Raw genomic sequence first — 14,781 nt, forward strand, 5'->3', positions numbered from 1 at the left:
CACTTAAGGAGCAAAAAACCCATAAAATCAAACAAAACAAAATGCTGAAATAATATGCATTAGAGGAAACGCATTAATTACACTAGTTGTGTACAATGCAAAAACCGATGACCCGCTGCCTCCGGCAACATAAAATATCACACATGAAATTAAATGTATATTTCCTCTTTAAAAGTGGGACTGACATTGTTGATTTGAAAAACACAGAGGGGGTCGGAAATAATCCACATTCAACTCATAGTGATATTTTTTTGGTGGGGAATCGTTAAACACTTTTAGCACAAAGGTTAAAGGTCTATAAAGCGTAGACCAATGGAGAAGGCCTGGTGGGTGTGTAGATTAATTTCACCCTTATCTGACACTTCAATGTCTGCGCGCTGATCTTTTGACACTTCCAGCATCCCACATAAACACATGCATCCTGCCAACTCACCTCCAAGCGTTTGACCTGTGTCTTCTCGAACTCCAGCTTGGTCTCCAGCTCACGGATCTTAGCCTCCTGCCGGCTGACCAGAGACTTGTCCACCATGGACTGCTCTTGGAACTCTAGCTGACTCTGCAGGGCTGTGAGCTGCCAAACACACACATACGGAGTGAGAATTCACACAAATACACTGAGAAAGGACAGCAACTTGTATTTCATGGAAATACTGAATAGAACTATTACCTGCTGAGCAATGACTCAAAGAGACAAAGCCCTCACCACCACAGGGTGTCTTTAACAAGGCCTACCTGGTTTATCAGCCTTTAAATCGGCTCTGCTGCTTTACATCAAGTGATAAGTCAAACCCAGTTCAGACCAGAATTGAGGTTGTGATACTTGTCTAATTACACAGGTCTCAAACGCATTATTCAAACCGCATCACTGTGCCACGTCTGCATATAGCCACAGCCATTTCAAAGATTGAAAATATTCAGTGATAAGAATAATATTTTTTCTGAATACACAGTTGGCCAAATAGAGTTTGAGCAAATTACTCAACTTTGAGTTTTGTGCGGAGGAAACAAACTGTTCGCTACAGTATGGGATATGAAATTGGCAAAGATAGTGTAGAGCGAGCAGAGTCAAATGCTAAGAGGGGAAGACTGATTCTATAATTAAACAGTCAAATGCTGAGGGGTGGAGTCTGTTCATATAAATAAAGATTCAAATTCTGAGGGGGTTGAATCTAATTCCATCATTAAAGAGTCAATGATTGAGATGGCTGGAGCCTGAGCCTATCATTAAAGAGTCAAATGCTGAGGGGGCAGAGTCTGATCATATAATTAATGATTATATATAATGTCGTGGCCTAATGTATAGAGAATCGGACTTGTAACCCAAAGGTCGCGGGTTCGAGTCTCAGGTCCGGCAGAGGTTATAGGTGGGGGGAGTGAATTTCCTCTCTCCACCCTCAGTACCACAACTGAGGTGAGACCCTTGAGCAAGGCACCGAACCCCCAACTGCTCCCTGGGCGCCGCATCATAAAAAAAATTATGCTGCACACTGCTCCGGGTGTGTGTTTGTTCACTACTCACTGCTGTGTGTGTGCACTTGGATGGGTTAAATGCAGAGCATAAATTCTGAGTATGGGTCACCTTACTTGGCCACACGTCACATCCTTTCCTTTCGTTTCCTTTTTCTTAAAGATTCAAAATGCTGAGGGGGTGGAGTCTGATCCTATCATTGATGAGTCAAATGCTGCTGAGCCGGAGTCTGTTCCCATTATTGTAGAGTCAAATACTGAGGGGGCGGAGTCTGTTCCCATTATTGTAGAGTCAAATACTGAGGGGGCGGAGTCTGTTTCCATTACTGTAGGGTCAAATACTGAGGGGGCGGAGTCTGTTTCCATTATTGTAGAGTCAAACACTGAGGGTGCGGAGTCTGTTCATATCATTAAAAATTCAAATGTGAAGGGTGTGGAGTCTGATTTCCATCATTAAAGAGTTAATCGTTGAAAGGTTTGGATTCTTAGAGTATCATTAAAGTTGCTGAGTGCGGTGGAGTTTGATCCTATCTTTGAAGACTCAAATGCTGAAAGGGGTGGAGTCTGATTCTATTATTAAAAGTAAAATGCTGAGGGGGCGGAGTCTGATCATATAATTAAAGATTCAAATGCTAAGGAAGTGCAGTCTGATCCTATCATTGAAAAGTCATCGGTTGAAAGGGGAGTAGTTTGATCCTATCATTAAAGTATCGAATGAAATTAGCTTAACTTAAAACAAAACAAAACAGAAGCCGAATTATGCTTAAGTCCACTTAGGATGTACTCTGAGAATGCAAGTAACAGTGTTGACTTTGTGAATATGCATTTCTGTATGGATGCCAAAGTGAATTCACCTTCTCCTGGACGTCCTGTTTCTCCTTCATGGCCTCCTCCAGCTGGGCCTGCAGGTCACTGATCTGGGCCAGGTTCTGTGAGGACTGCACAAGAACACACCACAGAGGGGTCAGAGTCTTCTACACATCACAGGACAACCTGAACCTACAGTTCCTTCATGTTCATCCAAAGTCATTTGTCATGCTTTACACGTGACATCCTTTATGGTGCACATTTTCTGTATGTACAAATGACTGAAATAGAAGATCAGTTGTTTTGAGGAATTTTGCATTGTTTATAAAGATGGACTACATTTTCTTTATTCTACTGATGCACACTGTCTGGTATACCATTAAAAAAAAAACAGCATGTAGAGAACATACCAAAGAAGTGGGCAATATACACTATGATCGTATGCTATTTTGGTGATATATCTAACAGCACACTGCAAACCATTTAGCTACTGACAGACAAGCAATCTTATGGTCTGTTAATGACATCTCAGAGAAAAATGGCAGCAATAAATGGCATGCTAACAGAAGCATGAGTGAAATGAAGCGCAGAAAGTTAACTACGATACTGTCTGAACGCCTCAAGTATGATTGTGACTGTGTTTCAAAACCTGCACAGTGTTCCCATAAATGAACCATAGAGCTGGTGATGTAAACCCAGGGGAATAGGGCTGTTCCATTGGAGAGGATCTGTTTACTTAGGGTCTGTGGAGACACATCACTCATCTCTACATCGCTGCCATAGCAGCATGCTGTGTTTAAAACACTCTTAATGACAATCAGCCCACGCACTCAAATACATGACAATCGCTGCAGTGACACCTTCACACTGGCACGAGCAACCAATCAAAAAGAGAAATACAAAGTGGTCCATCTGCACACGCTATGATGCCGTCGATTTGATTTGCATGATGGAAACATGTTGCCGAGAAACAGCAATGAATCATACTGGAAAATGTCAAATATGTTGAAATGATGTAGCATGCAATATGAACGGTGTCAAAAAAATATATAATAATTTTTTTTTATTTTTTTTATCCTTTTTAGGACTGTTTCACACTGCTTTTGCCATGCAATATCACTCTGCTTTCTGTGAATGCTGTAAACCCAGGGATCCTCAAATCTGACCCACGAGATCCAATTTCCTGCAGAGTTTAGCTCTAACCCTAATCAAACACACCCGAGCATGCCAATCAATGTCTTCAGGATCATTAGAAAATCACAGATAGTGTGAGTTTGATCAGGGTTGGAGCTAAACTCTGCAGCGCATTGGACCTCCAGGGCAAGATTTGAGGAACTCTGCTGTAATCTGTGAAATATGGCTTCGTGAAACGTGCAGTGTGAAACATGCCTCGTATATATATTTGTGTGCCTATATACTGTATGTACTAATATATATATAAGGGGTGTAACAATGCCTGTATTCCTACCAAACTGTCACGGTACGGACATTTCGGTTCGGTGCATGAGGTCTTACAATGAATCCAGGCAATTCATCCTCAATCCAGAAGGGGGCACCCGCAGCAATGCAACGCTGTTTGATAACCGCCAGCAGAAGAACAGCGAATGCAGAGTTGCGCACTTGAAAACAAAGCCCACTTGACAGTGACCATGTGCGGATTCTGAACGCGTCTCTCACTGACAAAGGACTATACTTTAAAGGCTTGCGCACCGAACTGTTTGCGAAATGGAGCTTTGTGCTCGTGTATCGTACCTCTCTCATTAGGCACAAATCCAAATATTCCACATAATTTACATAATAAATAACAAAACTGTTATGTATTATGTAAATTATAGGCTTTGTACTTCAATCACGTCCCAACAGTGACACAGAGGCGGGCGCGCTGATGTGTGATTCATTGTATTTTATTGTGATAAAGTAACTTTACCAACTGCGCTGTCAAGTTAGCAATGCTGGAACTGATATGTTTTGTGTGTGTGTGTGTGTGTGTGAGCGCCGGTGTGATCACTTCAACTGTTAACTTATACCAGCAGAAAAAACAATCTGTCATTTATTGTCTTATTAATAATGCATCACTGTAAAAGGTCTACTTTTATTTGTGTACACTCACAATGAAAACAAAACATTGTGCTTTTGTAAAATAAAGAAAAAACAAATAGGATGTCACTTTATGCCTTTTGAGTTTCCATTCTGTAAACAAATTATGCGTCACAAAAATGAGCGGGCTACATTATGTCGCACTGTTTTTCCCCTTGTTTATCTGTTAGCTAAATCAAATATATTTCAAGTATTTATTCCTTGTATGTATATGGGTAGTTGACATATCAATGTGTCCTATGGTGTGACAGCAAAAAATTAAAATTGTAACATTGAAGATAAACCTCTCTCATGCTATTTCTAACTCTAGGAATGAAGATACATTTTTATATGTTATTTTTTTACACACCACACCATAGGTGTCCTGTCACACCATAGGACACAATGCAATTTTTATTTGTCAACTAGCCATATATGTAATTTAATATAATACTTAGTATTTTCACATCTAGGTGGATTTTTGTTTTTATTTGTACTACTGTCTGTTCAAAATTAAAAAATTTAAATTAAATAAATTTAAATAAAAAATTTAAATCGCATTATACAACACATTTTTTTTAGATTTGCATTATACAATATTAAAAAGATCAGGCCCTTTCTCTTGGAACATGCAACAACTCCTTGTTCAGGCTCTTGTTCTCTCCAGACTTGACTATTGCAATGCTCTATTGGCAGGTCTTCCAGCCAATTCTACTAAACCTTTACAATTAATCCAAAATGCCGCTGCAAGATTAATCTTTAATGAGCTGAAAAGAACGCATGTCACACCTCTGTTCATCAATTTGCACTGGCTACCAATAGCTGCTCGCATTAAATTCAAGGCATTAATGTTTGCCTACAGAACCACCACTGGCTCTGCACCCCTTTACCTAAATTCATTACTTCAGACTTATATGTCCTCTAGAAGCTTGCGTTCTTCAAGTGAATGACGCATTATTGTGCCATCCCAAAGACACACAAAAAAAAAAAACACTTTCACAGACTTTTTCATTAACTGTTCCCATCTGGTGGAATGACCTGCCCAATTCAATCCGAGCAGCCGAATCCTTACCCATCTTCAAGAAATGTCTAAAAACTCATCTGTTCCATCTTTACTTGACCCTCTAACTCTAGCACTCTCTATTCTAATTTTATTTTATCTATATATCTTTTTATTTAAAAAAAAAAATAAAATCATAATAATAATGATCTGTACTGCGTTAGGCTAACCAAGACTTGTAATAGCACTTGCATGTTGTTGCTCTTTTGTTGGTTTTGATTGCTTCTTATGTCCTCATTTGTAAGTCGCTTTGGATAAAAGCTTCTGCTAAATGACTAAATAAAATAAATAAATAAAAAGAAAATAAATAAAAAGAAACCTAGCATAGTAGATGTTATTTATTTTCTCGTTGTACCTAAATCGTATCGAACCATGACCACCAAACCTTGGTACGTACCCAACATCTGTGTACGGTTACACCCCTAATATATATATATTATAATATATATTATAATATACACATACAACAAATCAGACACACACAACAAATCAGAATTATACATTATGGATGTTCTACATATCACGGATACATATCTATCTATAAGTCTGTTATTTTAATATATATTTAATATATATATATATATATATATATATATATATATATATATATATATATATATATATATATATATATAAATAATTAAACTATATTTTGATTAAATGTACATTAAAATTACATTTTATTCATACTCAATTTTTAGTAAACACACATGTGCATCTTCTCTGTGTGCGATGATGACAGAGAGGCTCTGTATAGCGATCTGACGGGCATGAGTGCCTGAGAGAGTTACCTGGGCAACAGCGGCTTTGTGTTTCTTCATGAGTTCATTCATGTCCTCCTGATCCTCCTCCATGCGAGACTGCAGGTCATTCTTCTCCCTCTGTAATCGACTCAGCTGCTCCTCAAGCTACATGGAAATCAAACAAAAGCATAAGACAAACACAAATATGACTGCAAATTAAAATAAAAAATGTCTGAGAAATGGAAAACAATCAATCTGATTGAAATGCTTGACGTTTTGGCAGGTCTAAGTATATGCATCAGGAACTGATTGGGTGCCAAAACGTGTTTTAAGCTATTTTTGTTGATACAGACAGCAGCAAATAGGCCACAGACTCAATGCAGTCAGACTCAAACCTATGCCCTCTGCATGTCAGGAACATACGCATCTAACCACTCTGACTTCAGCAGCTGAAAGCCCAGCTCCTTTAATTCCTTAAAGAGATCACTTTCCTGTCACCCCGTCACTAAACAGTAGCTGCTTGCGTTGTATAAATCCCTGAGAACATAGCACCGTCTCCCAATTAGAGATGAACACTTCACTGCCTGCTCTGTCAAACAGTATCAGAGGTCTAATTCCATTCAATAATAATTACCTCAACAATTCATGCAGCTAATCTCTGAGGAGTAACTTTCAAATGCATTAGTAAAAGCAAAAAATGTAGGCGTCGCACATTACTTATGAATTAGTGAGCATAAAAGCAGGAAATTACATTATTTTGTAAAAACATCCTCATGAAAGCAGTTTGCAAATTCTTTTACACATTCCATCTCTTTAACAAATCAAGACAAATGAATTAAAATGAAAGGGGTTATATTCTGCACTTTTTAAAATAATTTTACTTGTTTTCCTGATATGCACTAACAATTTCACCATTTTTACTCTCTCTGATCAAAAACAGACTCCTACCGTTTCTTTAAGAGGACTAAAAGTGAATGACTTGGTTAATCTCACTAAATGTTGCTAAATATTACTAATCAAAATCAAAGTTTTGATATATTTACGGAAGGAAATTTACTAAATATCTTCATGGAACATTATCTTTACTTAATATCCTAATGATTTTTGGCATAAAAGAAAAATCAATCATTTTGACCCATACAATGACTATTGCTACAAATATCCCATGCAACTTAAGACTGGTTTTGTGGTCCAGGGTCACATTTATAATATTACAAAAGATTTTTATTTCACATAAATGCTGTTCTTTTGAACTTTCTATTCATCAAAGAATCCTGGAAAAAAATGCATCATGGTTACCACAAATATATTAGGAAGCACAACTGTTTTTAACATTGATTCAAATTGTAATAATATTTCACAGAATTACGGTTTTTACTGCATTTTTGATCAAATAAATAAAATAAAAAAAAATCTTACTAAGCCCAAACTTCGGAACATTATAAAACAGAATAAATTACATTTGGTAATGCATTCAAATAGAAAAGAGACATTTTAAATTGTAATAATATTTCACAATAATATGTTGTTGTTTTTTTAATGAAATAAATGGAGTCTTGGTGAGCATAAGAGACTTCTTTAAAAAGTAAAAATAATTCACACAAATCTCCAACTTCTGAACAGTAGTGTAAATTTTTGTGGTCATATGATAGTGTCCCTGTGGTTATGGCATCAATATTACGATGATTTCTCAATAACCCATTTTTTGTAAAGTTTTCATAGATGATATACATGGACTGGCTTTGCAGTATTATGTCTACATAGTAATGAAAATCCAGTTGTCCATTATATTTCTCTTTTAACACAAGACACCGATAGAAGATATTCCCTATTGTCTGTACTGTTCCATTTCACACCTTTAAACTCTGTCTGGCAGGTGTATTTTATCAAACCTATGTGTCACCTTCCAATCCTCTAGTGGAAATCCATGAGCTCCCGGGGGGAGGGGTGACAGACGGACCTGAAGCTAATCACAGTGATCATGACCAGACCATTTATCACGGCCTTGCTAATCAATATGACAATATTTAGAAGAGAGACAGGTTTAGCAATACCCACAAAAACACCCCAAAACAATGCTTCAGCGTGGCTGCGGCTTTGTAGAAAATTTAAATGTTCACTGCACCCTTCTGTCAGAGTGTCTCTTGCTCCAGAGAGCTGAGCAAATATGACAGGCGGCGACGACAAAAAAAACAAACAAAAAAAAACAATATGGAGACGGTGTCTGGGGAACAGCATCTGCAGAATTTGGCTGCATCCGTCTCTCCTGATATCACTTCATAATACGCTACAGCGAGGACACAATTACACAATTTTCTCCACGCTGAAATAATACTGAATCAATGACAGAATTATTGAAGTGTAATACATTTCACGCCGATACATCCTGTTCAAATTAGAGCCGACATCGGGAACGTGCCATTATGGGTGGAAATCATTTCCCCATGGTAAATAATTGAAATGACATCCTGGCTGCCACCTATGCTGGATGAAGACAGGTGGTGTCCTTTGTCTCTGTGTGTGGGATGACTCTAATTTAAAAAAAGCAAAACGACTCAGTTTCGTTCTCTTTCAAACACAGACAGACTTACCGCCTGCTTGGATTTAGATATGTCATCCATTTGGACATGGAGGTCCTCGATCTCCACTTCCATTGACTTCCGGGCTTTGACTGCAGCAGCACACGTGAACTCTGATTCCTCGAGCTGTGAAGAGCACACACACATAAAAATAAAATGTTTGTTTCTGACGATGTCATATATGATGTGTTAACTACAGAACCCAGGGGAACCGCAAAACAGACCTGGTTCTTGAGCTGAGCGATCTCTCTCTTGCTGGGAGCGTTGTTCTTCAGGTGATCCAGCATGATCTGGGCATCAGCCAGCAAGGCCTTTGTGCGCTTCAGGTCTTTCCTCAGACGCTTTTCTGTCTCCACATCTCTGTGGCTCACCTGAAAACACCAAAGACAATTTACATACTGGTTATTTATAAATATACTATTTAATTATTGTACAGTACACACTCAAGCAACTGTTTCTGTGAGGAAAATGCAGAAATATTTTATTTTTGTGACTGTACTGGACACAACCTTCACAAAGTATGGTTTGTTAATATAGGAAATTACATTTTTTATTTATATTTAATTTGTCATAGTAGGTACACTACACACATTTTTTTATTTTGCTTCTTATATTATTGAATTGAATTTAGCAAGTAATCTTAAAAAGAACAAACAAAAATGTTATGTTATTCCGGTGGATAAACATTTGCTCCTCTAGTGCTAAACCAGAAGTTTGGCGATTATTTGGAATTAACCCAAAAGTGTGAAATGAGTTATTAGCATTTCTGGTCTGTGATTTACAGAAAGATGTTACATTTTAAATGTGTATACAGTACTGTTTAAAAGTCTGGGGTTGGTAAGATTCTTTTTAAATGTTTCTGAACGCTCTTATGCTCACCAGTAATACTGTAAAATATTATTACAATAAAATTCTTTATTCCTGTAAGGGCAAAGCTGAATTTTCAGCACACATTATTCCAGTTTTCAGTGTCACATGAACCTCCACAGAACATCTAATATACCTTTTCAATTGTATTCTTTTTATTCTTATATAGTTAAAAAGATATAGTTTGACATAGAAATCTTTTAGAACATTATAAATGTCATTACAGTCACTTTTGATCAATTTAATGCACCCTTGTTGCATAAAAGTATTATCTAAAAAAAAAAAAAAAAATAGTATTGACCACAAACTTACAAAACATTTATTTTGGTTCTTTAAACAAAGTCTGTCAAAAATAAGTGAATAAAAAAAATAAAATAAAATAAAAATTACAACATGACAAAAATAACTTGGGTGATATGCAAGATTGTACATATTTATTTAAGACAGTGCTTAGCTACCATATTTGAAACCGTATTTTAAATCTTGATGTAGTACAGTATATAGTATCTAGTAGGTTGAGTGCTGTTGAGTACCTGGTCTTGAGCGCTCATCAGCTTGGCTTCTAGGTCCCTCCTCTCCCGCAAGACCTTCTGCTTCTCTTCATACTCCTCCTCCAGCTGCACCTCCATTTGCTTGAGCTGCTCACACACAAGCATAGTAACAGAACATTATGGAGGGCTTTGTGAAGTAGGTTTGCCCTGAAGAGTCAATCCAATTATATACCATCATTCCAGACACAAAAACACATTCCCTAAATGTGTCTTTAGATGCTTCTGAGCACCTTCAAGTGTCAATCAAGGGACTCAGTTGTGAGAAAGAAGGGTAATTATGGGATGCACTGTACTGGCAGCTTGATTGGTTAAGTGGAGAGGAGGCAAAGGTGAACTATACGTGGGGAAAATAAAATAGCAGCCCCCATGAATTATACATCAAAACAAAACTCAATGAGTTCAGCTTATCTGCACCTCCGTGACAAAGACACTACACAAATGTGAAAGCCGCTATCTGCAACAAGAGCTGCGCTGAACAACGCTGAATGGAAATTCTTATTCAGCACATGGACGAATATGTCTTGTTTATTTATGTTGTACAGGAGTCGAAATGAGCTCTGCATAAGAACTGAACATCAGCAATTAAAATGTTATAAACTGAACTCACCTGAACTTCTGAAGCCAGATGTAAAGTATTCTGAGCATTTTCAAGTGGTGTTAGCTGGTGACTTGTACATGTGTATGGGAGCTCTAAAAGGCTATTATTATTTTTTTTTGTAATCATAATTTTCTCATGATTTTGACATAAGATGTTTTTCTGTGATATCGACTTATTTTACAGAGATCAGACAAAACTCAGAGCAAACTTTGAGTCTTCATCTTGACAAAACTTTTGTTATTAAAAGAAAATAATAATAACAACAACAACAAGTGCTGACAAATCGATTAAATGCAATTAATATATACATATATAATTTCATACTATATAAATAATAAATATAATCACACAATGAAGCTAACATACCAAATGTCGTAATGATTATAAGCAGTTATTGCTGGTTGACTGTATCATACCTTCTTGCTGCAGGACTGTCTGATCTCCTCCACCTCGTCGTCTTTGCTCTCAATCTCTTTCGAATGCGTCTGTCTCAGTCTCTCCATCTCCATCTCCAGACGGAGCTTGGCCTGCAGGTCACAACATCAACAGCTCAGTGAATACAAATCTACACCTTCTGCATGCATTGGAATCCAGCGGAACAGGCGCTATGCGCATACAGATGCATATGCAAAATATCCCTGTTGCACAGGCCAATAAAACCCTTTGTAATTACTATTATAATGTATGCAGACTGTGAGTATTGACAGTTTCTTCATACCGACACATCAGCTGAATTTACATGAATTAGCATATTACGCATGACAGGTGAAAATTGTGTGCATGGAGAATGTGCATCATTCCAAGAAATAATACATTAAACATCAGGCAGCTCAATACAATGTATATCCTTATTCTCATGACATGATGTCACAAGTGTACGAGTGGTGTGCGCGCAAGGGTTTACAAAGTTTGAAGACAAAATTGTTGCAAAAGTTAGTGAAAATTAATAAAGTTCTCTCCAAGATTGAAAAATGTGATAGTGTGTGTGTGTTTGATTACCTGCTCCAGCATCTGAATGGCTCCAGCCTGTTCATCAAGCTCTTCTTCTTGATCTTTAACCTTTGCCTCAAGGTCACGAAGCTGCTTTTTAACCTTGGCCAATGACGCCTCGTCCTTTGTCTCCTGTGAGTTCAGATCTTGAAGCTCTGCCTCCATTTGCTCGAGCTTCAGATTGACAGCACATATCTCCAGATCCTTATCCTGAGAGAGCAGAGAAAAATTCATTTAGAACAACACAGTCTGGACTGAGCACACACAGACATGTGTATGTCACAGCCAGGAAAATCTGTGAGTGTGAGACAACAAAAAGATGATATAAGAGAGGTTGCTGACCTCCAGTTGTTGTCTAAGGCTGAACACTTCCCCGGTCAGCATGTCTTTCTCTCTGCTCAGTTTCTCCCGCTGACTCTTCTCTCTCTGCACCTCCTCCTGAGCCTGAGTCTGCTCTGAGTCAAACCTGCAGACATTGCAAACATAAAAAAAAAAAAACACAAACCATCAACAAACTTAATCTCAAAAGAGGAAACAAAAGGTACAAAAGACGCTTTCCAGATGCTTTACTCTCTCTGTTCCGATGTGGTGGAACGAGCTGCCACATTGCACCTGATCTGCTGAGACCAAATAAATTGCAAATAAATTCCACAACTACAACCATAATAGGCCTTCATATAATACTACTGTAAATATGAAAACATTATCCACCTAATTCTTCAACGTGGAAGTAAGCCTATGGGCGAGACTTACGGTTCATTAGCCGCTATAGGGAAATAACAAGAAGAATTACACCGTGTAGTAAACAAACTGTTTCCACTACAAACCGGTGTGTGTTCAAAATTAAGAATGCATTAAAATAATATGGTAAGACACCAACTTGCAATATCAAGCAGCAAAACGAGTGGTTATGCACAGCTAAAAATAGCTGGAAGCGAATGAGACCGGAAGCAAGACCCATAAAATTTACAAATGGCTACGCCCATTTTTATGGGAAGAATAAGGTGGATAAACAATTGACACTTCGCAAAGACCCACCCCCCTTAGTTACTGTTGCCATGTCCAACAAACCATGGCGCTCTCACACCACACATCATGTAAAAATACATCGCGGAGCAAAGAGGACACTGACACTGTGCCGACAGACAAGACAGAGCAGGTTACTTTTTGTATGAAAAAGTCTCAGCTTTCAAATTTTGTAATTTGGTTTTTAAAAGAAATTCAAACAAGAAATATTTTGTGGCTCTTTAATGTACCGTAACAGATCACTGTTAGCCTTGCCTTGCCTTGCCTTGCCTTGAAATAAACATGAATGAACATCAGAAGGTATCTTGTATCAACCGCGGAAAGACATCAATACACAAAGCTTTTTAAGTTCTAAGTTTTAAGTCCACCAACGTTAATCTACTCTCCTGTCTGGTTTGTTTATCGAACAAAATGGCAAACTTGGCGTTATGATTGGTCAGCTCGCCCATCAATCAAACTCCTGGTGAAGGGTCCATTAGAATAAAATCACAGGGAAGTTACAGCGATAGTTCACCCAAATAAGAAAATTGTCATCCTTTACTCACTAATTTTTTCTGTGGAACAAAATGAAGATAGTTTGAGGAATGCTGATAAGCAAACAGGACAAAACACACCAAGACATTATGCAAAATACCTTCTTTAATGTGTCACAGAAGAAAGTAAGTCATAGTTTTAGAATTTTCATTTTTGGGTGAACTATCACTTTAAAATCAGCTAAGCTGATGTTACAAATTTTTGCACCAATGTCAATGGATCTTTTTTTTTTTTTTACACTATTGTCATTTAATTTTTTCAGAGAACAAAGAAAATATTGTTTAAAAAAATTTTAAATCCACAACCCACTTTAAAATGAAATTGAATAGAAAACAAATGTGTTATTTTAGAAAGTTTTGTTAGGTATGACAGTTTTTTGTCTACGACAGTATACAGCAGTTTATCTATTTCCGCCATTAATAAAAATATATTTAATACAAGTTGCTGCCATTAAATTAGTGTATATCATGACGACATCTGCCTCCCTACTATTTAGAAATCATTATTTGTCATTGAAAAACCTGTATTAGTTGACCACTAGTCAAAATATATACAATAAAACAACTAGAGCAAATTTCTAATTCTTGAAATCACTAATCTCTCCAATCACTATAATCAAAGCACAAGTTTAATGTGCCTAAAATACACAAAAAGGTTTTACCAAAAACAAACAACATGATACAAAACAACAATAAAAAAATAGCATACCTGCTTTTCCTAAAATAGCCAAGCATAGCAGAGTGTTGAGAAACTAAAACCCATCTAAGCTTTACATTGTGTGTGTGACGTATGTGTCAGGAGGGGTATTAGGGAAAAGCGTTCTGATTGGGTTAACTTGTAAGTGGGCAACTATGAGCGAGGAGGGGGGAGTTGTGACGCATTGGGGCAAATCAGTTTGTTCTTTTCCTCTTTTCCTAGTTCTCTTTTGTTCTCCACCCCCTTCTCTCCGAGACCCTGATATGATCCCATAAATGAGTCTTATGCAACTCTGTGTGTTAATCCAAGCCCGTCACCCTGAGCCTCGGGCCGATCATTTCATTTAGAATGGACTTTCACACATCCCCTACGCAGTGACAGGCTCAGCCTCCGCCTGTTTACTCAAGAGTCCAAAGAGGCTTATCTGCAGCACCTTCACACACCACCATCACTCTGCTTATGGCCTGCTCTGAGTAATGACAGACTTACAGATTTAATTTTGAGATGCTTGTTACTGAGGTACCGGTGGACTACTCTTAAAGCTTGTTCACACAAGGATGAAAACTATAACGTTTTTATAATCAATCATTCTAATTCTATGGGAGTAGATATTTCCACACCACAACTATAACAATAATGGCACAGAGAAACAACATCTCTGGAATTTTTTCAGAACATTTTTGACAGCTGACAAATGATGAATATATTGAAAGCCAATATCCACCCAAAAAGAATCCACCCAGCTTTTGTGCATTTAAAGCAGCAGACAACATAACCGCAGTGCATG

At 37.6% G+C, this 14,781-nt stretch overlaps 1 protein-coding gene across 3 annotated transcripts in view; it reads right to left on the reverse strand.

Annotated features, from left to right (window-relative positions):
- LOC306853981 (unconventional myosin-XVIIIa-like) overlaps nucleotides 1-14,781 on the reverse strand; it is a 121,356-nt gene that overhangs the window by 13,846 nt on the left and 92,729 nt on the right. For all 3 annotated transcript variants that reach the window (XM_079391726.1, XM_079391725.1, XM_079391727.1), the window contains exons 28-36: nucleotides 12,081-12,204; nucleotides 11,748-11,948; nucleotides 11,165-11,275; nucleotides 10,133-10,237; nucleotides 8,957-9,103; nucleotides 8,745-8,858; nucleotides 6,202-6,318; nucleotides 2,322-2,405; nucleotides 434-571 (exon numbers count right to left, since the gene is read on the reverse strand). In XM_079391726.1, the coding sequence (XP_079247852.1) occupies nucleotides 434-571; nucleotides 2,322-2,405; nucleotides 6,202-6,318; nucleotides 8,745-8,858; nucleotides 8,957-9,103; nucleotides 10,133-10,237; nucleotides 11,165-11,275; nucleotides 11,748-11,948; nucleotides 12,081-12,204 (1,141 nt within the window). The remainder of the gene's footprint in view (nucleotides 1-433; nucleotides 572-2,321; nucleotides 2,406-6,201; nucleotides 6,319-8,744; nucleotides 8,859-8,956; nucleotides 9,104-10,132; nucleotides 10,238-11,164; nucleotides 11,276-11,747; nucleotides 11,949-12,080; nucleotides 12,205-14,781) is intronic.

Source organism: Barbus barbus (genome assembly GCF_936440315.1).
Source record: "Barbus barbus genome assembly, chromosome: 34".
Taxonomy (NCBI): Eukaryota; Metazoa; Chordata; class Actinopteri; order Cypriniformes; family Cyprinidae; genus Barbus; species Barbus barbus.